General features: G+C 63.7%; 1 protein-coding gene across 1 annotated transcript; it reads right to left on the bottom strand.

Moving 5' to 3' along the window:
* Positions 1-1,028: 1,028 nt before the first annotated feature.
* On the bottom strand, positions 1,029-20,733 carry GNA11 (G protein subunit alpha 11). Its single transcript, XM_057541099.1, has 7 exons — positions 20,552-20,733; positions 9,843-10,027; positions 7,415-7,569; positions 6,870-6,998; positions 4,127-4,256; positions 3,889-4,042; positions 1,029-3,179 (listed from the first exon to the last, which is right to left on the bottom strand). Exons 1-7 carry the CDS (start codon positions 20,685-20,687, stop codon positions 2,989-2,991), a joined length of 1,080 nt encoding a protein of 359 aa, XP_057397082.1. The 5' UTR covers positions 20,688-20,733; the 3' UTR covers positions 1,029-2,988.
* Positions 20,734-22,224: the final 1,491 nt, after the last annotated feature.

Raw genomic sequence — 22,224 nt, 5'->3', positions numbered from 1 at the left:
GCCGCCGTGGAAACAGCCTGGCGGTTCCTCAAATGGTTTAACGTAGAATCTCCATTTGACCCAGAATTCCACTTCTGGGTTTATAGCCAGTAGAATGGAAAGCAGAGTCTCAAAGAGATAGTTGCACACCTGTGTTCACAGCAGCGTGATTCACGACAGCGAAAAGGGGGAAACAACCCAAGTGACCATCGACGGATGGATAAACAAAGGTGGTCCATCCACGCAGTGGAATGATTCAGCCTTAAAAAGGAAAGAGATCCTGGCACCTGCTACACCATGGATGTACCTGAAGGACATGATGCTCAGCGAGAGAAGCCAGACACAGAAGGACAACTACTGTGTGATTCCACTCGCATGGAGTCCCTGGAGGAGTGAAATCCATAGGAAATAGGATGGTGGGGGCCAGGGGCCAGGGGCTGGGGGAGGGCGTGGGGAGTTATTGATTAATGGGTACGGAGTTTCTGTTTGAGGTGATGAAAAGGTTTTGGAGACAATTACTGCTGATGGTTGCACAACATTGCGAATGAAACTAATGTCACCGTACTGTACATTTAAAAATGGTGAAGCTGGTAAGTTGTATGTGTATTTACCACAATGTAAAAAACATTTTAAGGAAAAAAAGACTGAGAACATCTTGGTTTGCAGAAAGAAATGGGGCGGGGGGAGGGGCGCGTCTTCCCAAGAGGATCTGTGACAGTTGAGTGGCCAGCTGGGTCCAGAACCCGGGCGCCGCCCCATCTCTGTCCCCTGCCCCCCACGAGGAGGAGGTCCTCTTGCAGGATGCTCCAGCCCACAGCGCGGCACATCGACCTGAAGTCAGGGGCCCTGGGGCCGCGGTCCCAGCTCAGGGCAGGAGGTACACCCCGGGCGGCCGAGCTGTGGCTCCCGTGAGCTCAGACCCCACCCTGAAGGTGCCAGGGCCCCGCAGGCCACACGGGAGTCAGGTGACACCCCGGGGGCCTCAGGGCCCCTCTGCTGCCCCCCGCCCCCAGCCAGTAACAGGATAATAAGCCACAGGGGGCCGAGTGTTTAGGAACAAAATTTATTCCAATTTAAAACAGAATTCATTTCAGGAGAAAGGTATGAAAAGTCTACTTCCATCACGCATCTCTGGATTAAGGGGTCAGGGCCCCGACGCGCTGCCTGAACATGGACAGCTCCGGCCACAGGAGACTGGCACTGAGCCGACGGCGCCCGCCCCTCAGCCCGCACGGACAATACATGCATTTCAAATGACAAAAGGTTTAAAAACAGCATTTTTATATAATATTCTTTTTTAAATAGATTAAGGTTTAAATTGTCTGAAATCAGGACTGTTTAATATACAAGTACAAGCGGGCGAGGTCACCCCCGCCGGCCGGCACGGCCCCTCACGTCACTGGGGCGTTGGCACTCGGAGGGCAGTTCTGCTGGGTGATGTGACACAGCGGTGGGGGGAAGTTGGCACTCGGGCAAGCGCCTTGGAGGCGAGCGGGCCAGGCAGGGAGGTTGGGCATGGCAGCCGGGCTTGCCCGGGGATCTTGGCACGCCGGCCCCTCCGGAAGTTAAGACTCTAGATGCGCCGCCCCACCGCCTCCCCCTCGAAGGCCTGCCCCGGCTCCCTGTGCGTTGTGGGCCCCCGGGAGCCCACCGCCAGGGCACCACCGCCCCTGGCCGCACGTCAGGGCTATGGCACAAACCCCCGCCAAGTGGACCCACGGCACTGGAGAGGGCCCTTCGGGTGGAGATGCCCGAGGAGAACAGGCCGAGAAGCCTGCCCCCCACCCTGGGCCCTGCGTATCAGCCTCAGGAGGGAGGTGGGAGGCGGACGGACGGGGAAAAGGCTGGTGCGGGGCTGGTCTGACGTGTGCGCCGTTTCTCTGCACGCCCTGGTCAAGGGCCGCCCTGAGCGCTCACTCGCAGGGCCCAGGTGCGCGGGGCAGGTACGGGGCACCACCGGCAGGCCACTCCCGTCACGTTGGTGCAAGAAACCAACCACACAAAACCAACCACCGCAGTGCTCAGCCCACGCCACGTGAGACAGCCACTCCCTCCCCCCCAGAAACCGGCCCTCAGGCCCTCGGGGAGGCCCCCTCAGTGCGTGGCCGTGGCCGTGGCCAGGCTGAGGGCCCACCTCCAGCTGCCACGAGCCCCGACGGCTCGGCTCCGGGCAGAGTGCAGGGCGGTGGGCACCTCCCAGTCACCCATGGCCCCGCCAGGGCGACCCTCTCTCCCTCTCTGCCTCTCGGGGACAGACCTGAGAAAATTCTGAAAGAAGTCCCTACCCCACCCTCACTGTTTCCAAAGTGGGTACAAAATGGAACAAAACAAACAGTGGCTCCCAGTCCAAGTGGGCCTCCTCGGGGTTGGGGGCCGGGCCCAGAACCCAGGAACGCTCCCGGCGGGAGCCCCAGAGAACCCCAACGCCCTGGCCCCCCGCGGCAGGCAGGGCTGTGAGACAGGGCCCCGGGGGCTGCATTTTGTTTCCTCAAAAAAAAAGAAAAAATGGTTAGGCACTTCCCAGGGTGGGCAGCGGGGGGCGCCACCCACCCCCACGTCTTGGAGTCCGGGGCAGAAACCCGGCAACAGCGGTGAGGGCGTCAATAACTTAAACAAGGAAGAAAGAGAAGTCCCAGCCTCTGCATCTCCACGCCTTCCGAGATCAGAAGAAACCAGGCCAACAGCCGTCCCCGGAGGCCGTGTCCCGCGCCGCTGGGGGCCAGGTCTCCTCTCTGCCCGTCTTCTGTGGGTTCTCTTTTTTTTCTTTTTCCTTTTTAGTTTTTTTTTTTTTTTTTTTTTTTTTTTAGAAAAAAGCAAGCCACGAGTCAAGGCCAGAAAAAGGCGGCCTCTGCCACTGACAAAGATGAGAAGGTGCACGAGGTGTGTAGGAAGAAAGATGTACATCCCCTGATAACTGTGAAATAAAAACCATTTGTTTAAAAATATGAAAAACCCCCGACTCCTGGGGCAGACTGGCGACCAGCAGGCGGCTGGCGGGGGTCCGCGCGGTCACACCAGGTTGTACTCCTTCAGGTTGAGCTGCAGGATGGTGTCCTTGACAGCGGCGAAGACAAAGCGGATGTTCTCCGTGTCGGTGGCGCACGTGAAGTGGGAATAGATGATCTTGTCGCTGTCGGGGTTCAGGTCCACGAACATCTTCAGGATGAACTCCCGGGCGGCCTGCGCATCCCGCTGTGGGCCTGGCGGAGGCGGGGGCAGGATGAGCGGAGGGAGCCGCGCAGCCCCCTCGCCCAGCAGCCCCTCACTCAGGCCCACCTGCCAGGCAGACCCGCCTCCCACCGCCCTCCACCTCCCTGGCTCCCGCCTCCCCTCCATCCATCCCCCCCGACTCAGGCACGTGTCCACAGCCCTGCTGCCCCCTGGCAGCCAGCCTCCTGCTCCGGCCCGCCACCCACCCCCCACCCCACCCCGGGTCTCCCGGCTCCTCGGGCAGCACCTCCGGGAGACGCCGGGGAGGGAGTGGCGGAGCCCAGACTGCCCCCCAGGAGCGCCCCCGGGGGTTCTCCACGTGTGGGGGTGGGGACGGCAGGAGGAACTGGGGCTGAGCCGGAGGGGCAGGAGGGGTCCGGCTCACCCCGTATCCCCCGCGCCTCGCTCCTCCCCGTGCCCAGGCCCTGGGTGGGTGGGGACAGGCTGCCGGGCGGTGACCGCAGGGTGCCCCCTCCCACAGACGACGCTCCCCCCGGGGGACACGAAGCTCTCCCCACCATCCAGGGCCCTGCGAGGCGCCTGCCAAGCTCCGGCCACACTAACTGCGCCGCGGCCTCCGTGCGGCCTGGGAAACACCGTCCTCGTGTCACTCCCGAGTTGCCAACGAGGCCACCGAGGCCCAGAGAGGGTGAGGGAGGCACTGGCGGCGCCCGAGACAGGCCAGTAGGGTGGGCTCACCGTCGAACTCGGGGAAGTAGTCCACCAGGTGGGAATGGAGGATCTTGTCCTCCAGCAGGTCCTTCTTGTTGAGGAAGAGGATGACGGACGAGTTCTGGAACCAGGGGTAGGTGACGATGGTCCGGAACAGCGCTTTGCTCTCCTCCATGCGGTTCTGCGGGGCAGGCAGCAGGTTGGCGGCAGGTTCCCCAAAAGGGCCTGTGGGCACCCCCCTCCCTGGGCCCAGCGAGGGCCTCACCTCGTTGTCCGACTCCACCAGCACTTGGTCGTACTCGCTGAGGGCCACGAGGAACATGATGGACGTCACGTTCTCAAAGCAGTGGATCCACTTCCTTCGCTCGGACCTCTGGCCCCCCACGTCCACCATCCTGCAGGGCGGGGTGCACGGGCTCAGCGCGGGGCTGCAGATGACACTGCCCACCCCCAGCACAGCCGCCTCTGCCAGGGCCACAAGCAACCCCTAAGGCATCAGAGCCACGAAGGCACCCTCAGTCACCTGTCAGAGCCAGCAAAGCCACAGTACCATTAAGCCAGGAGAATACAGCAGAAGCAGGGGAGGGGGGACCCCCGAAACAGCCAGGCGCCTGCTTGCCGAGGGAGGGGCCCTGGCCTACAGGGGGCGCCGTGGAGCGTGTGAGGCACAGACCCCAGTGGGGCTGAGCCGGGTGACCTCGGATGTCCCACGTCTGGAAACCCGTCTCCCCTTGTTGGACACCACACGGCATCACCTATGAATCGCTGGAACCCACCCCAGCCACGGCGAGAGCAGGCTGCTTGTCCAGCGGGAGATGTCGGCACACAGATGCTGACACCAGGCGGGGCGGGGGGCGGGGACACGCTAGGGACGGCACCCTGAGCATCACGACTGGTGACAGGTCCCCGCTTTCTACTTGTGAGTTTCTTAAGTTTTCTATGACGAGGAAACCCTCTACTTTTGAAGACGATGGCGAGAAAGAACAGCAGCCTGAGAAGGCAAGGGTCCCCAGGCCAGGCCCGTCCACAGCTGCTGGACAGTCAGGCAGCAGAGGCCAATCCGCCTGGCGGGGGTTTCGCAGAGGAGGTTCTAGCAAGCACAGGCGGATGGCGGACGTGCCAGGGTGACCGAGGGGACGGGAGGGGGGTGAGTGGACACCAGGCCCACACGGGCTGCCGCAGCCAGCGTGGGGAGCGCCATCGGGCCGACGGCGTCAGGGGCCACAGCCTTTCTGGAGCTGAGTCTCCCCAGTACAGCCGGGTGGGAACCTGGGCCCCCGGGGAGGGGGGGGGGGGGTCAGGTCTCTGCAGGAGGTCCCGTGTGGGACCAGGCTCGGGCCTCACACATCAGGCCAATCGCACTGTCACCGGTGCTGTGTGAGCTCCGATCAAGATGGGGGCACAAGCTCCGTGCCCAGGCCCCCGGCCTGCCCTCTGTAAGCCCTCGACCAGACAAGGCGGGAGGTGGGCGAGGGGTGGGCTGGCCGAGCGACAGTGGTGGCAGAGGTGCAGGGCCACTCTGCAGTTCGGACAGCAGCAGAGCGCACACAGGCTTGGGGGAGGGGCGGGAAGGGAGGGGGAGAGGCGTTCTGGACAGAGGGCACAGCAGCTGCGGAGGCCAAGCTAAGACCGTGTGAGGGGACCCCGGGACGTGGGGTCGGGAGGAAGGCCAGTGATAGCCCCGGCCTGTGCCCCACAGGCCTCTGAGGTCCCGGACCCCATCGAGAATCTGACCAAAAAAGAAGGAAACCAAAATGCTGAACTCTCACCAGAAAATGTACCATCAGGCATGTGCGGTGTGATGCCTACAACTCCTGAGGGTCCAAGGGCACCCCGGGGTCTCTGACAGGTGAGAAAGGATGGGGGGGCCAGCTGGGGGCACCCAGACTCTCTCCCTCTCCCAGAAGCTTCTGCCTGAGAAGTGCAGGTCCCCGGGGGCAGAGGTGGGTCTCGGGTCTCGGGTCTCGGGCCAGAGGGCACCTCAAGGCAAACCCAACAGACTCCCTGAACGCCCCCGGGGCTGGCGCTTCAAGGCAACAGGGCAGGACCTCCACCAGCAGCGCGGTCTCTGGGGCCCCTGGGGTGGGCTCGCCCAGCAGAAGGGACCCCATGCAGTGGCGGGGAGGGAAGGCTCGCAGCCAGAGGAGGAACCCCACCCCGGAGCCTGGGCCTCAGAGCCCTGGGCGAACCGTGTCCCCCAGAGTCAGTCCCCCTGGAACCTGGGGACACAGCCTGATCTGGAAGCAGGGTCACTGCAGATGGCACTAGTTAAGACAGGGTCACTCCAGAGCAGGAGCCCTGAATCCAGTGATCGGTGGTGTCACCGTAAGAAGGAAACATGGGCACAGACCCAGGGAGGGGCTGTGTGATGACGGACGCAGAGATGGAGCGAGGCTTTTAAAAGCCAAGCGACGCCGCGGGCTGCAAGCACCGCCAGAGCTGGGAGGGACGGGACAGCTTCCCCTCACGCCCTCAGGAGGACCCAGCCCTGCCGATACCTTGACCTCGGAGCTAGGAGAAGATACATTTCTGTGATTTTAGGCTGCCCATCTGTGGTCATTTGTTACGGCTGCCCCGGGAGACACACTTGGCCTTGCCACCTGGCAGCTCTGGACAAGCTGTGACCTCGCGGGGTGGCGGGGCCCATCCTCGGGGACGACCCTGAGTCCACTCTGGCCGCGTGGCCTTCGGAACTGGGCCGCAGAGGGGCCTGGAGCCACCTTCCCCTGGGGCCCTCAGGCTCCTCCACCGTCCGCCCGGAGCACCCCTGCTCTGGCCTGGGCTCCAGACCACCCACCCGCCCACCCGCAAGCACCGGCACCCTCCCCCCATCTGGGGCCCATGCGGAGCCCGCACGAGGAGGCCGTCGCCCCTGGGCCGCCTCCATTCAGCCCCGCCAGCGCCACCAGGGCCTGGCTCACTCGGAAACCTGGTGACAGCCACAGACAAGGACCCTCTCTCGCTGCCCCACACCGGGGGCTTGGGGCCGGGGCCGGGGGCACAGGTACCTGAAGATGATGTTCTCCAGGTCGAAGGGGTACTCGATGATGCCAGTGGTGGGCACACGCACTCGCAGCACGTCCTGCTGGGTGGGCAGGTAGCCCGAGGTGGCGATGCGGTCCACATCAGTCAGGTAGCTGCAACACAGCAGGCAGGACCGCTCAGGCCAGCCCACGAGGGGCCTCCCGGCCATCCCAGGTCCCCTGAGCGCTGGGAGGGGCCCAAGCAGCCCAAGTACTTGGGACGAGAATGGACAGGGACGAAATGAGGCCGCAGGGAACGCCTGGGACAGAACCCCACCCCAGCTCTGAGGGACGGCTGTCCAGGGATGGGGATGGCGCCGGGGTTCCGAAGAGAGGCTGTGGGCTGGAGGGGTGGCTTTTCACAACCAAACCTGTCGCTTTGGAATAGTTTTAGAGACACAGAAAAGGGGCAGAGAGACAACAGAAAATCCCCGCAGACACCCGCCTCCCTGTAGGGAAATCGCCCCGTCACGGCTAACCAGGCGTCGTGCAGACCCTCCTCCGCCCAGGCCCGGCCCGGCCCCACTCACTACTTGGCGGAGTCCGAGAGCTGGTACTCCCGCCGGCGGTCGTAGCACTCCTGGATGCCGGGGTCGTTCCACAGGGTCTTGATGGCACTCACGTACCGGTGCTCGAAGGTGGTCACCTTCTCCACGTCCACCTCCCGGATCAGGAGCGCGTTGGCCTGCGGGGGGAGGGGCAGGCCCGGGGACGCTCAGCGCCAGCACCTGGCGACCGACTCAGAACCATTGGCTCCCGTTTCCCATGAACACGCGTCAGAACGACGCAAGGGCGACCAGCAGCGATCGCCCCCCAGTGCCAGGCCCCCAAAGGAAAATGCAGATGGAGGCAGCTCCCGGGAGCAGGGCCCACCTGGCCGCCACGCACCTCGGTGCCGGGGCACCCAAACAGGACAGAGGAACAAACACCACCGGCTGCCCCTGTGTTCCCATGCTGCAGGTGAGGAAACCGAGGCGAAGAGAGCCGCTGTGACCTAAGAAGAACCTGCCCCCCGATTCCAAGCACACAGCTCCTGAAACCCTCGGGATCTCTGAAGGCATAGGTCCTCTCGTGTGCAGCCTGGGATGGGGTCTGGGGACCAGCGCAACCCACCAGGAAGGGGAGGCTGAGCTAATCACAACAGTCCAGTGGTCCAATGACTCACGCCCCTGGGACGGAGCCTCCACACAGACCCTGGACCACAGGACTCGGAGACCCACTGCTAAAGAGCCTCGCTGAGACACACCACCCCAGAGATCCACACACGCGCACGCACACACCTACACACACACACACACACACACAACGTCGGGGGCAGAAGGCTCCCAGGAGACCCCAGTCTCTCCTCCAGCCTGCTCCACATGCCTGCGCTCGGGATGGTCCCACCCACACGGCTGAGGGACTGGGGAGGGGACACAGCTGGGCAGAACCCCAAACAAGGAACGTGGGGGCCCTGGCCCAGGCTCTGGAACTCACCGGTCGCCTCCCAGGGATGCTCTCCCGCCCCAGCCCCCACACAACCACATCCTTCAGCCCCGCCTCACCCTCCCGGCCTCCCAATCTGGGCCTGGAGAAGTGGACACCAGCCCCAGAAAACCCCCCTGACTGCGGATGCATGTAGGCCAGGGACCAGACGTCTGTTTCTACGGCCACGCTGTCCCCGTTGCTGCAGCAAAAGTCGCCACGGATGACGTGTGAGTGGGCGCGGCCTGTGCCAGCAAAGCTGCACCTACAGAGACAGGCCTTAGTCTGCCAATCCCTGTTCCAGATGCCTCTGGACTTCCACGGTTAAAGTGGGGCCTGGCCTCTGAGGGGCCTCGGCTGTGAGCAATCCTACGAACCAGAGGGTGAGAGGCGCTCCAGCAGGCCCTACATGCTCAGCCCCACAGCCAGGCTGGCCGGGCCCCAGACACAGTGCTGGGCCCTGTAGGCTCCCTGATGACCCGTGAACCGGGCATCAAGGCAGGAAGACGCCAATATCAGAAATCTGGTTGACTGCCCTTCTTAAGCCTCAAAGTAAACAGATTAATGTAAACCCTGTTGGACATACATGGTCCAACACATGGTGCCACGCGCCAGCCCAGGCAAACTGCTGGAGTTGAAAGAGAAGTCCCGCAAAACAGATCCACAAAAGCAAAGCCAAGGGAGGCCGCCGGAGAGAGCCCCCTGGTGCACGGCCAGGGCAACGCCGCTCGGACAGCAGGCAGGCAGCCCCTCTGGAAGGCAGAGCGAGAGTTACCCTGGACCTCGCACCTCCACTGCTGGGGACACGCCCGGGAGAAACCAGGACAGGCGTGCAAACAAAAACCTGCACACGAACGTTCCAGCAGCATGTCCGCGAGAGCCAGAAGAGTGGAAACAACCATGTGTCCCTCGATGGATGATGGACAATGTGTCCCTCCACACACTGAACATCACTCAGCCACAAAGAGGAGAGAAGCCCTGACACTCGCTGCAACGTGGACAGACCTTGAGACCACGATGCTCAGTGAGAGAAGCCAGACACAGAAGGACACACAGGGTGTGATTCCATTGATGGGAAACGTCCAGAACAGGCAGATCCACAGAGACAGGGAGTGGGTTCCTGGTTGGCAGGGGCTGGGTTAGGGGTAGGGGAGGTGACTGCCAGTGGGGACGGGGTTTCTTTCTGGAGTGATGAGAATGTTATGGAATTAGAGGCAATGGTTGCACAACTCTGTAAATACGTTAAAAATAAGTGAATTGCATACTTTAAATGGGGAACTTGGTATGTAAATTTTCTCAATAAAGCTGTTACTGAAGAAAATAAGAGAACGTGCCACCACCCGGGCTCACAGAGGGCCTGATACAGTGCGTGCAGTGCCTGGTAGGACGCTGGCCCTCAGAGGGGGCCAGGACCCACTCCGCCAACTGTAGGACGGGGCTGCGAACAGCTGCCAGACGCCCAGCCGTGCCCGGCGCTCCCACCCGGGGCCTCACCTTGTTCTGCTCGTACTTGTAGAGGATCTTCAGGGTCTCCATGGCCCGGATCATGGCCTGCATGGCGGTGAAGATGTTCTGGTACACCAGCTTCGTGAAGCCCCGCTTGTCCTCCTCCGAGTAGCCCGCCCCGTGGATGATGCGCATCTGCTTGATGAACGTGCTCTTCCCGCTCTCGCCCGTGCCTGCAAATGGCCCAGTGAGACCCAGCGGGACCGGACCCGCGACCCGAGCCGTGGGCTCACCGCGCCCTGCACACGAGAAGCCCCGCCCACGCGGAGTCCCGCCCACGAGGCTGGAGGTGGGGATGCGCCTGGCCAGCCGCTGCTGCCCGGACAACAGGGCGGGCCGCGTCCTCCCACGCACACCCTGTCTACAGGGGGAGCCGAGGCTCGGAGGAGGTCCGGACAACAACGTGGGCAGGTACGGGAGGGGAGTAGCCGCGGCACCTGCAGCAACTCGGGTCTGAATTCAGCTCTGGCCGCAGCCGAGGAACTGGAGGCCGGGAGCAGTGAAGTATCTCCCCCAGATGCCGCCACCCCCTTAACTGGTCACGTGACGAGCTCCCTTGTCACACACGCCCTCGTGTGACAACGTCCTGCCGACCCCCGGCTTCCGATCAGAACAGCTTTCCTTCAGGGCACGAATTTGGCATCTGCATCGAGGCCACGCTGGGCCTTCGTAGGGCACCAGGCCGCGCCCCCCACGGTCCCCAGCAGCCCCTGAACCTGTAACTCACTCAACCTCACGCCACCCCGAGACGGAGCGTGACCCTGGCGCTTGAACAGCCCCAAGGTCCAGGTCCCTGTCAGCCCAGAGGCCCGGCGGGCGCCCGGGGCCCCTCCCCTCTCTGTCCCAAAGCCCTCCAGGTGTCAGGTGTCAAGGCCCCACCTCAGAGAAGGGCACACGGAGGCTCTGTCTCTGGGATCAAGGGATCAGAGCAGAAACTCCTGAACGGGGCCACGTGGCCGCTGCGTCCTCCTACGGCGCTAACCTGTGCCGTGTGCCGGCCAGCCAGCCCCACCTGGCACCAGCGCTGTGGCAGGAGGGAGGGCTCCTCTCCTGCCCCAGCCTCGCACCGCCCTGTCACCCTCTAAGCGGCAAACCCGTCTCCCCACTTTTGTTCACCTCCACACGCAGGGACTGCAATTTAGTGGCTTTAATGTGCCCACGAATCTCTGGGATGTCTTCCACGCAGAGGGGGAGCCTGACCCCTCCTGGAGGGAGGGCTGGACTCAGTGCCTCCCTTCCAACCAAAAGAATCTGACCAAGGATGGCCTGTCACATCCAAGACGAGTCACGGGGCTCCCCGTCCTCTCTAGGACTTTTGCGGGGGCCGGGGGGCAGCGCCGTCCATGAGGGCCCATGTGGACAGGAGCCACGTGAGGGGCCGCCCTGGAAGCGGCTTCTCCGGCCCCGTCGGGCCTTCAGGTAAGGCAGCCCCGGCTAACACGTGCTCTACAACCTCCTAAGGGACCCCGACCCGGAACCCCCAAGACTCCTGACCCTCAGAATCTGCCTGTGTGTTATTTTCAGCTACTAAGTTACAGGGTGGTTTTATTGCACAGCAGGAGAGAACTTCTACAGCCTAAGGATACACGGCCTCAAACCCCTACTTGATAACCAACACAGGTCCCCACTCACCCATGCACTGAAGCCCCCAGGCCCCCTCTTGGGGACTCAGAACCCCCCAGACTCGCCCCAGCCCGCCTGTCAAGGCTCATCCTCCCCACCCTGTCTCGGAGTCACCTGCGTCCCCCACCGAACGAAGGGGCCTGAGCTGCGTCCTGCCCTGCACGCCGTCCGGCTCACAGCCACCGGTGCCGTGGGCGCAGGGCAGGCAGTTCCCCTCTGCACTGGGACCCATCACCGCTGCCTTTCGGGGGGTCTCTCTCAGGCGTCTGCTGCCCGCCTCCTTGCCCGGGAGCTCCCGGAGAAGACATGGGTTCCGAGCGGCCTGCAGTGACCACACCGTCCTGCAGCAGGAGGCCCTCCACCTGCGTCTGAGTAACTGACCACGGGTGCCCGAGCCCACCTGGGGAGACAGAGCAGGGGCCTCACTGCAGCTGCCCCTTTCTAGGACCTCCATCAAGGCCCTGGGTCCTTTCACGAATAAAAGAATACGACTCTGGTTCTGTCACCGAGTGGTAACTACCCCGATGCCACCTCCCATCCCACCGCTGCCACAACATCAACCAGAGGCCAGGCGCCCACTCCCACCAAGGCCCCACCCCAGCTCTGAGGCAGGAGGGGCGAGGACCCCATGTGACCCCACACCTCCCTGAGGGGTCCATGCACTCCTCCCTCGTTGCAGGGGGCGGGGTGGGGGAGGGGAGGTGACACACAGGAATGCCATGCCCTGCGCTGTTTCCTCTGGACCAAGGTCCCCGCAGCACTGCTGACACTGGGGCCGTCCTGGGCACTGTGGGGTGTTGAGCAGCACCCCTGGCCCTGCCCCCTCGATGCCAGGATCCCCTCAGTGTGACACACAGACATCCCCAAACATTGCCCAGTGTCCTCTGGGGGCAGGACCACCCAGGTGAGAACCCCTGTCTTTGACACTATGCTACTGTAAAAAGATACGTGCCCTGCTGGTGTTTGGAAGGGCCTCTCACCGGAAACATCAGACCAGTGGCCACTAAAGCCCGATCCCCTGCAGCCACAGGTCAGCTGAGGTGGAGACGGGCAGCCACTCAGGCCCCGGGGCGCTGCCCCTTGTGTCCACCCCCCTGAACTGCAGGACCGGCAAGCGAGCTGCACAAGCGCAAGGGCACGGGGAGACCCAGAGAGAGCCTGCTGACTTCAGACCACAGCCAGCGTCTCCAAAGCGGGTGCGAAAAGGACAGGCAGCCCCCCCAGAGCTCCCCAGAGACAGCGCAGGGCACCGAGGGTCTCACACACGTGCACGCGCCCGTGCCAACAGCCAGGGGACAGCGGGTGTTCGCGGAGGAGCCGTGATCGCCGGCCAGAGAGTGGCCGAGGGACAACGGGGGACGCCCCGGTGCCCAACACAGACGACGCAGCTGGGACATGCCCCAAAAACCAAGAAATGGAAGACGGACCCCTCAGAAGCCGGAAACACAACTGGCCCTGGAGACGTCAGGGGTCCTGGACGAGGCGTGTGGCCCGAACCCCGCCGAGGGCAGAGGAGCCGCTGCGAAGACAGCACCGTGATCAAGTCCAGGAGCAAAAGGCACCAGTGAGGTGACGGGGCGGTGACGGGCCTCACGGGCAATCGTGTCACAAGCCACGTGTCAAGTCCTCACGTGCACCTCTGAAACCACACAACACGCGTGGCACTTAACGTCTCAATAAAGCTGGGGGAGAACGCAGCAAAAGGGACACCCTGGGGAGAGTGCGGCCCAGGAGGTGGGACGGTCAGTGACCCTGCCCGGGCCGTGCCGCCTTGCCAGGAAGGACAGAGAAAGGAGGGTGTGGAGGTGGCGGCTGCAGAGGCCAGGCCCCCAGAGGAAAGCCCCACCAGCCGCATGTCGAGGGTGGCCTGTCACCTGTGCTCAGGGCCAACAGCGACTGAGTGACAGGTGCCAGTCCCAGCAGGCGCCTCCCGGCAGAGCTGTGGGTGGAAGGCCGGAGCCGCGGGCCCTGGGCTCTGGAACCGGCAGGCCCAGCTGGCCGGAGCTCAGCCACCACTGGCCAGGGAGGGAGGGAGGAAAAGCTCCAGGGGACGCAGAGCCGCCACAGCGTCCTCTCCAGGTGCCCACCCCCTGGCCCAACTCAGCCCACATGCTGCCGGCACCCAGTGCCGGGAGCTGGGACCCGGGCCCCCCAACACACCCGAGCCAACAGCCACCTGCTCAGAGAAGTCTCGCGGTGCGAGGCCCACCTGGGCCTCACGACCAGGCCCATCTGCTGTGGCCGCCACCCGGGGGTCCCTGGCAGCTCCAGCTCATCCTGCCCGGCCCTCGGTCAGTTCCCCCTGAAGATCCGGTCACGGGGACTTCCCTGGTGGAAGACTCCACGCTCCCAATGCAGGGGGCCCAGGTTCGATCCCTGGTCAGGGAACTAGATCCCACATGCATGCCACAACTAAGAGTTCACATGCCACAACCAAGGGTTCGCATGCCACAACCAAGAGTTCGCAGGCTGCAACTAAGAGCTCACGTGCCACAACTAAGGAGCCCGGGAGCCGCAACTAAGGAGCCCACATGCTGCAACTAAGGAGCCCGCAAGCCGCAACTGAGACCCAGCGCAACCAAATAAATATTTATAAAAAAAAAAAAACCTTCAACAGCTGCCCACCAGGGAGAAGAGCAAGGCCCGCCTCAAGCAAGACCGTGCGAGACCCCGTGACGGGCCTCGTTCTAGCCACGCACCTGCACAGGTGCAGAGGGCACCTACCGCCACACCCCCTCCCAGCGAGGACGCCGAGTGGCCCCAGGTCCTGGCTGCACTCAGACCCCGGGCTCGTGTCTGTGGGTCCCCTGGCCCCCGCTGTCCCCCACAAGGCGACCAGCCCAACCTCGCATGAGGACAGCCATGGCACTGCAGCCCGGGGCCGGCGCGCCACACCACTGTTCACGTCGCCCACGCATCGGGCCCTTCCCCTCCCGAACGCCACCCCAACTCCCTGCACAGAAACGCAAATTCACGTTTTCCAGGAAGGGCCCCAGCGCCCCCAGCGCCCCACCTGCTCCTGACCTGCTGCTCTCGTCTGTCCCTGCTGGGAGCCAGCTCCCCGAGGGCGGGGCTCTGCCAGCAGCCTCACACCCAGCCCCAGCACAGGCCCGGCCCACAGAAGGCACCGCACACATTTTTCCCAAATGAACCAAATGAACTCGGCCCCAATCCACAGTCCCGGTTCTGTCACGTGTCCCCCTCGGGTCCTCTGCATCCCCTGTCCTAACTCCAAGAATGGGGGCCCCTGAGGGCACGACCCAGGTGAGGGGTCCTGCCCCTGGGGGCCTGGCAGGGGCCAGACAGCACAGCAGGGCCGGGAGCCTGCAGGATGATCTCTGGGCATGCTCAGTGGCATCACCAGCCGCCCAACCGAGACTAACTGGAGAAGAGGAAGGAGAAGAGCAGCCCCATCCCTGCGACAGAGGGAGAAAGCCGCCGTCTCACCTGCACGGTCGGCCAAGATCTAGGACCGCAGACCGGGAGGAATTAAGTCTGAGCCCGGGCAGCCACTCCTCAAATGTGGGAGAGAAGAGGGGCAGGGAAAGGGCCTGGAGGGCAGGAAGGATGGTGCTGGTCCGACATCATCCCAGTGGGAATCAAGGTGTGCAACATCCGTGACCCCCGGGGCAAGTGGCCGCGATCTAGCAAGAGAACACTAGCGTCAGAAGCTGAGGTTCAGGGCTGCCACTCGGCCATCCCTAATTCTAGAATGTGGACAGTGAAGCCAGGAACCCCAGGACCACAGGAGGCCCAGGAGAGAGCACTGCCGGGGATCTGGGCTCCTGGAAACAGCCCGGAAATCCAACACAGCCCCGAGCTGTGTCAACAGGTCCAAGATCAAAGAGGCATGGCAACCTTCTGCTGGGGTACAGAGAAAGTGCAAACCCCTCGTGCAGCCAAGGAAGGCAACGGCACGCTCCCCTCGCCCCCGCTCATCCATTCATTCAGTGGTACCTCTATCACCCTACCTCCTGCTGGACAAGTAAAGGAGCTGAGGCACAGAGAGGTCAAGCAGCTTCGCTGAGGTCACACAGCCAGTAACTGTCAGACCTCAACAGGCTCAGGTCTTCGGGCTTCACGTCTGTCCGTCTCTCTGTGGTCCACAGTCACCGCCACCCAGGGAAGTGAGCGAATGTGAGAACACGGGGGGAGCTCTCCTGGGCCAGCCACGGGCCTTTTAGAGATACCGCAGCAGCGGGCGCCAGCCTGGACAGGGGCCAGGAGGGAGGACAACAGGGTGGACCTCGGGACTCATCCCTTCATCTGACCTCCACACCATGGCCGCTAAGTCAGCAGGTCCAGCGTCCCCTGCCCAGGTGACTCCAGGCGCAGACACTGGTCCCCTGGGCCAGCCCCCCTCTTGTCCCACGTGCCGGGTCCTAGTGCAGCCCTTCCTGAAGCTTAACGCTCAGGAGTCGGGGAGACTGGTATGAGCCCCAGTCCCGCCCAACCCTGCCGTGCAGCCCAGCTGCCCGGCCTGGGGGACGGGAAAGCCCCCACCCGTCGAGGCTCAGCAGAGAGGACCAGTGGGGCAGAGACGGGGCGACCCGCCTCAGTGGGGGGTCTGACCTTCCAGCTCTGGGCCAACCGAGGTCTGTAAGCAAACCTCCTTGGCAGGCGCTGGGATCAGATCAGGGAACGAGAGGCTCAGCCCTGAGGGCCAAGCTCCGGACACCCCACCGCAAGACAGGGAGGTCCCCGCTTGGCCACAGAGGGACTGCCAGCCAGCGCGATACCGTAAATAAAGACAAGGGCACAGACGGCGCTCCCCAGTTTGACATGCGTCGCCCCCACTGACCCTCCCACAGTCCGGGAGTCGGGGGACGCTCTCCTTCCACAGCAGGGAAACCCGAGGCTCGGGAGGCACGGGGACCAAAACCCCACCGCGCCCTCCAGCTCGGTCCTCGCGGGACCCACCTCCCAGTGCTGCCGGGGCAGCCTGTCAACCCGGGTAAAGCCCCCCGTAGGGAGAGCAGTGACCACAGGAGGGCACGGTGCCTCGCAGGCGTCGCGGCCTTCCCCCCAACAGCGCTGCAGGCAGGGAGCCGAGGCTGCGCTCGCTCTGGAGCGCCCCCAAGCCCACTCACGAGGCCTCGGGAGGGTGGCAGCTGCGAGCTGTGCCCCTAAGTCCCTGCCTGTCCACGCGTCACAGCAGAGGGCCACCGGCAGTGGCAACGGGCCCCGGAGCAGGGAGCCTCACAACCAGGCGGGATGTGAGGATGTCCTAAGTCGGGGCGCCCGGTCACCCCCATTCCACCTGCTTGAGAGAACTGCGTTCAGTTAGCCAATCAAAGCCACTCAGCAAACATCTCAGGCCCGCAGGGCTCTGTGCTGGGCCGTGGGGTGGCAGGGCCTGGCCCGGAGGGGGTATGTGGTGGGGAAAACGAGGGGGGTACACCTTGGTAGTGACCGGCCAGGTGCCCCACGCCCAGGCTGAGGGCAGAGACTGAGGCCACCCGGGAGCAGGGGGCCGGGGCGCATTGGCACAAACTTCCCAGCCAGCAAGCCTGCGGCCTGGGGCCCAGTTCTGAGAGCAGCTGGAGTTCCGCCAAAAAATAACCCCGCACGCGGGTGCCCCCGAAGCCCCTGCAGACGCCCCAATCCCGTCCACGGACACTGGGCTGACAGGCCCCATGGCTCACTGTCCTGATGGGAGAGGAGCGCCCTATGGGGACCAGAGATGGCCGTTCCCCCTGAGTGCGGCCCAGCTCCGCACACCCGGCCTGGCCCGGCCCAGACCAGACCCGCCCACCCAGGGCTGGACTTTGCCCCCAAGGCCCTCCGAGGCAGAGGAGGGACAAACGGGCTCCCGTCCCTCCTGCCAGGGGTCCCCACTCAGCTCCTTCTGCAGCCGCTCCAAACTCCCAGCCCAGGAGCAGCAGTGACTGCGACCTGTTCTCAGGCCGCAGGGTGAAGGGCTCCACCACAAAAATCAGAAAGCGAAACCTTTTGTGGTTAAACATCCAAGGCTCTCAGGCAGCGACCAGCGCAGCTCAGCCGAGGCCGGGAAGCATCTGTGCACACGGAGTCCGGAGCCCAGGGACACGCCTGGCGAAGCCGTGCTCGGGCCCAAGGGGAGGGAGATTCCCACTGGCCCGGCGCGCAGGACACCGAGGGAGAGGGGCTCTGAGAGCAAGTCTGGGCTCCTGCACCTCCAGGGACGGCGCCCACCCTTTCAACAACACAAAATTTCATCTAACTTTTAAGCCCGTAAGATTCATCCTGGGGTGGGCCGCTAGGGGTGGCCCGGGGGCCCCAGGCGCTTCCAGCTCTCGGGGTCTGCGGGGAACAGGCAGGGCCACCGCCAGGAGCCACGGCCACGTTCCACTCTCGCCTCCAAGCAGGGCAGGCGCACCCTTCCCGCAGGGGCCACCACACCCCAGGCCGGATTCCGGCCCTTTCCACCGCCACAGCAGGCAGGACAGGAAGCCTGCGGAACTGACCGCCCTGCTTTATTTAGAAATCCCGGAGCCGCTCAGCTCCCGGAACGGCGCTTCCTGCCGTAGGCCTCGGTTCTCAAGGGGAAACCTGTCCTAAGGAACGGACGAGGGGCCTCCTCGGTGGTTCTCCGCTGAGTGGCAGAAACGCGGGGGCAGGGGACTGCACCTGCACCCAGGAGGGATCACGGGAGGCAGAAGCCGGCGGGCCTCCCCGGGACCCCCACAGGCGCTCCTAACTGAGCCTGGGGGTCCTCTTCTGTAAAGTGGGGACCCCAGTGTATCCCGTGCAGGGACGCTCACTACCCCCATTCCCCACCACAGATGACTGTCAACGAGGACGTGGCCTGGGTAACAGGACCAACAAAACCGAACACACCTATCACACATGTTCGTAGACGTGTTGCGTGTTGACGGCACACACGTATGTGGCTTTGGACCGTAGTAACAAAAGCATTCACCTTTTAAGCACCCACAATACATCTGACAAAACAACCTAACACTGATCACATACCGGCTCTGCAACACGCATTTTACGCTGTGTACTGACACGGGGCAGGGGTGATTCTGATAACACAAACGGGGGTGATTCTGCCCCCGGGGGACACTGGGCCACGCCTGGGGATGTCTGTGGTTCTCATGACTGGGGGTGCACCGGCATGGAGTGGGTGGGGCTCGGCACCCCCCGGCCCCCAGCACGTCCCCTGGACCTCAGCCTGGCATTCACAGCCGCCCTCCTGGTGTCATAAACCTTCACCTTGGACCCACAAGCTCTCGTCTTCCTATCTGCCCCCATGCCTAGGACTTAACAGCTTCCCAGGGGGGTGCAGACTCCCTGTCCTGCAAGCCAGCAGGGGGAGGGGTGGGACCTCAGACCCAGGTGCTCCTGCAGCCAACAGCCAGCACCCATGGCTGAGCGCTGGACACATCCAGATCCCCTGCAAGGCTCCTCAGCCCCAGCCCAGGGAGACCAGAGACACACAGCAAGGCTGCAGGAGCACAGGCCACCGACCTGCACCCCTGAACCCCACGTCAATCTGGAGCCTGGGTGCGCACAGGGCAGGCAGCAGGGGCGTGCAGAGGTTCATGCAGCCCCCAGCCCCCAGGCAAGGCCGACTGTCTGGTAACATTAACATGCTGGTAACTTCTCAACCCCCCTCTGAAAATAAAGTCTACCTCTGTTGGCGAAAGGCAGCCAGGGCCATGCTGTCCTCCCAGGTGCCACTGGGACCCCACTGCAAGTTTCCTCCAAACTTTACCATTACTCTTTGCCTGTCTTTTCTGCAAAGATGGCCCGTTTTATAGCCTTTAGGTAAAGTGGAATGTTTGGAAAAAAAACAGGGAAGGTATTTTAAACAGAGGGTCCCCACAGGTGGGAAAAGCGAGGCAGTCCCTCCAGGACCCACGGCCTCCAGCGACTCGCCGCCTCCGACCCTGCACCGTCCTGCAGGACCCCTCGGTGGCAGACCCCTCCTCCACCGGGGGCCCATCACAGCAGCATTTCCAACCTTCCCCGCAGTGCAGGAATGCAGCAGAGCTCCGGAGAAGGCAGGGCAAGGGCTTCGCTTGTGTAAACGACCTTCTTGCCTTTGACTGCAGAGGTAAGTCCTCCAACAGCCCTTATTTGGGGTGACAACAGCCTGCCGACTGCTGAGCCGACTGGCTCCGTGCAACAGGTGCCCAGTGGGGGAAACGGAGACTTGGACAGGAATCCTCTCCAGGAAGGGGAAGAGGACCCGGAGACCCAGCTCCCGCTAGGACGTAAGGAGAGGGGCCGCACAGAGACGGTTGCTCCGTCAAGGCTCCACCCGCCCCGGCCCCAAGAAGAGAGGAAAGGCTGTCTTCTTCCCCACGGACTGCACTCCACTGGGGAGGGACATGGGTTTTCCAACTGGCCTCAGGGAACGGGGGCTGGAGGGGGACGGGCCCAGCCTGCAGGGAACAGGGCTCCACCTGGTGGGAAAAGTAGAGAAGGGATGCCAGAAGGCAAGGGGCGCGTCCTGTGGATTACATCCCAAAGGTCTGGCCCTGAATGGATGCTGGGGGCAGCGAGGGGGCACACCTGTTGGGGGCAGGGATGGAGGACCAGCCCTGTGCAGGGAGGAGGCTTGTCTCCTGAGAAGGGGCAGAGGGCAGACCCTCGAGGGTTCTGGGGGCCCGAACGGGACAGCAGAAGCAGAAGCTGGCCCTGCAGGGATCAGGGGCTGGGCAGCAGAGGCATGGACTGATCCCAAAGGGTCCTGGGGACCCCGCCTGGACAGCAGAGACAGGGGCTGATCCTGAAGAAAACTGTGGCCTGATCTGGACAGTTGAGGCAGGCACTGACCCTGCAGGGGCTGGTGACCTGCCACGGCCAGCACAGGCGCGGGCAGATCCCGAGGGTCTGGGGCGCTGATGTGGACAGCAGAGGCAGGGCCTGGCCCCTCTGATGTCAGGGACTCAACCTAGACAGCACAGGCTGCAGAGATCGGGTGGCCCAAAGGTGGACAGCACAGATAGGCAAGGGCTGACCCCGCGGGGGTCGAGCCCGCTCTGGCCAGCACGCAAGGCCATGGCCAGCACGCAGGGCCGCCCCGCCCGCCCGCCCGGCACGCGCACCGCCGGCCCGAACCCCGCAGGCCCGGCCCCACTCACCGAGCAGCAGTAGCTTGAGCTCGCGCCGGGCGTCGCGCTTGTCCCGCCGCAGCTGTTTCTCGATCTCGGCGTTGATCCGCTTGGACTCCTTCACCTCATCGCTCAAGCAACACGCCATCATGGACTCCAGAGTCATCCTCCCGGCCCCGGCCCCGGCCCCGGCCGCCCGCCGGCCGCCCCCGCCGCCGCCCCCCGGCCGGCCCGGTCCTGGCCCCGAGCCGCCCCGGCCGCGCCCGCCCGGCCCTCGGCGCTCGGCCCCTGGGCCGGCGGTCCGCCTCGGCCGCCTGCAAGCGCCGGTCCCGTTCAGCCGCTGGTCCCTCCCGACCGCCCTCCACCCGCGCCGCCACAACCGCCGCCGCCGCCGCCAACCGCAGCCGCCGCGACCGAGCGACAGCGCCTCACAACCTAACCCGCGCGCGGACAGCGCCGACGGGCGGGCGGCGCGGCCAATGGGAGTGGGCGGCGGCCCGCGCGCCCGCCGCGGGGGCGGGACTAGCGGTCGGGCTGGGCGGGGCGTCGCGCGGGCGGGGCGGGGAGGGGCGAGGCGGGCGCGCCCGCGGGTTTGGTTGCGCCGACGTGGGAAGGGGGACGCGCAGCCGGGAGCCGGGCGGGGCCGCCCGGGATTGTGGGAATGCGGAGGACTCGGCAGGCTGGCTCGGCTGCGCTCGGCTCCGCTCGGCCCCGCTCGGCCCCGCTCGGCCCCGCTCGGCCCGGCGGCTCTCTGGGCCCCGGAGCGAGAAGCTCGGACCCTCAGGTGCGGTCGCGAGGCTGAGCGACCCAGGCCCAACGCGAGACACTGGGGTACAAGCCCTCACGGCCTCCTGGGGCGCCCTGGCATTACCTGACTGGAAACGAACCTTCCTCTCCTTCGTTCTTGGAACAAACATTAATGGAACGCCTCCTGTATACCAGGCCTGGGCTTAGCATTAATGCAGAGCCTGCTATATGCCACGTATGTGACGAGCATTAATGGAGTACCTGCTGTATATCAGGCATGGATCAGCCATTAATGTAGTGCCTGCAGTATACCAGGCATGCACCAGCTTTTAATGTAGTGCCTACTGTGTAACCAAGCATTAATGCAGTACTTGGTATATACTGGGCAGGAAACACATTAGTGGAATGCCTACTGTAAACTGGGCATGGACCAGGCATTAATGCAACACTTGCTATATACCAGGCCTCGACCAGGCATTAGTGCAATGCCTGCTATAATTCCAGGCGGGGAACAAGCTTTAATGAAGCACCTACTATAAACCAAGTACTGCCAGGTTGATTTTATGGGAGCATAGCCACACCCATTCATTTAAGGAGCTTGGCTACGTTCACCCTGCACCGGCAGACCTGCATAGTTGCAACAGCCCTGAAATATTTACCATCTGGCCTCTTCCAGAAGGAGACCTAGAAGGAGGCCTAAACACAGGAAGCGCCATGTGTTTTGAATGACGGAAGAAGAAAAAAGCCTGAAATGGAGACCCATTTCACAGATGAGGAAACTGAAGTGCCCTTATGCACAGTTCCCTGACGATGGCACTCCTCCCAGTCATGACCTGGCCACAACACCCACCCCCTCTCCACCTGGCCCTGCCCAGATCCCATCACAAACCTTCCAAGCTGCACCATGACACACTGTACTCACCTGTCTTGAGATAAGGGGAGAAGGGAGGGTCAAA

Source organism: Balaenoptera acutorostrata, chromosome 2 (assembly GCF_949987535.1).
Source record: "Balaenoptera acutorostrata chromosome 2, mBalAcu1.1, whole genome shotgun sequence".
In the NCBI taxonomy this organism is placed as follows: domain Eukaryota; kingdom Metazoa; phylum Chordata; class Mammalia; order Artiodactyla; family Balaenopteridae; genus Balaenoptera; species Balaenoptera acutorostrata.
This window is presented reverse-complemented; position numbering and strand designations above follow the sequence as displayed.

Coding starts and splice junctions, on each gene's coding strand:
- GNA11 (XM_057541099.1), bottom strand. CDS start 20,687: ATGACTCTGGAGTCCATGATGGCGTGTTGCTTGAGCGATGAGGTGAAG. Junction 10,028..20,551: donor GCTCAAGCTACTGCTGCTCG/GTGAGTGGGGCC, acceptor GGCCATTTGCAG/GCACGGGCGAGAGCGGGAAG. Junction 4,043..4,126: donor TGGTGGAGTCGGACAACGAG/GTGAGGCCCTCG, acceptor CCTGCCCCGCAG/AACCGCATGGAGGAGAGCAA.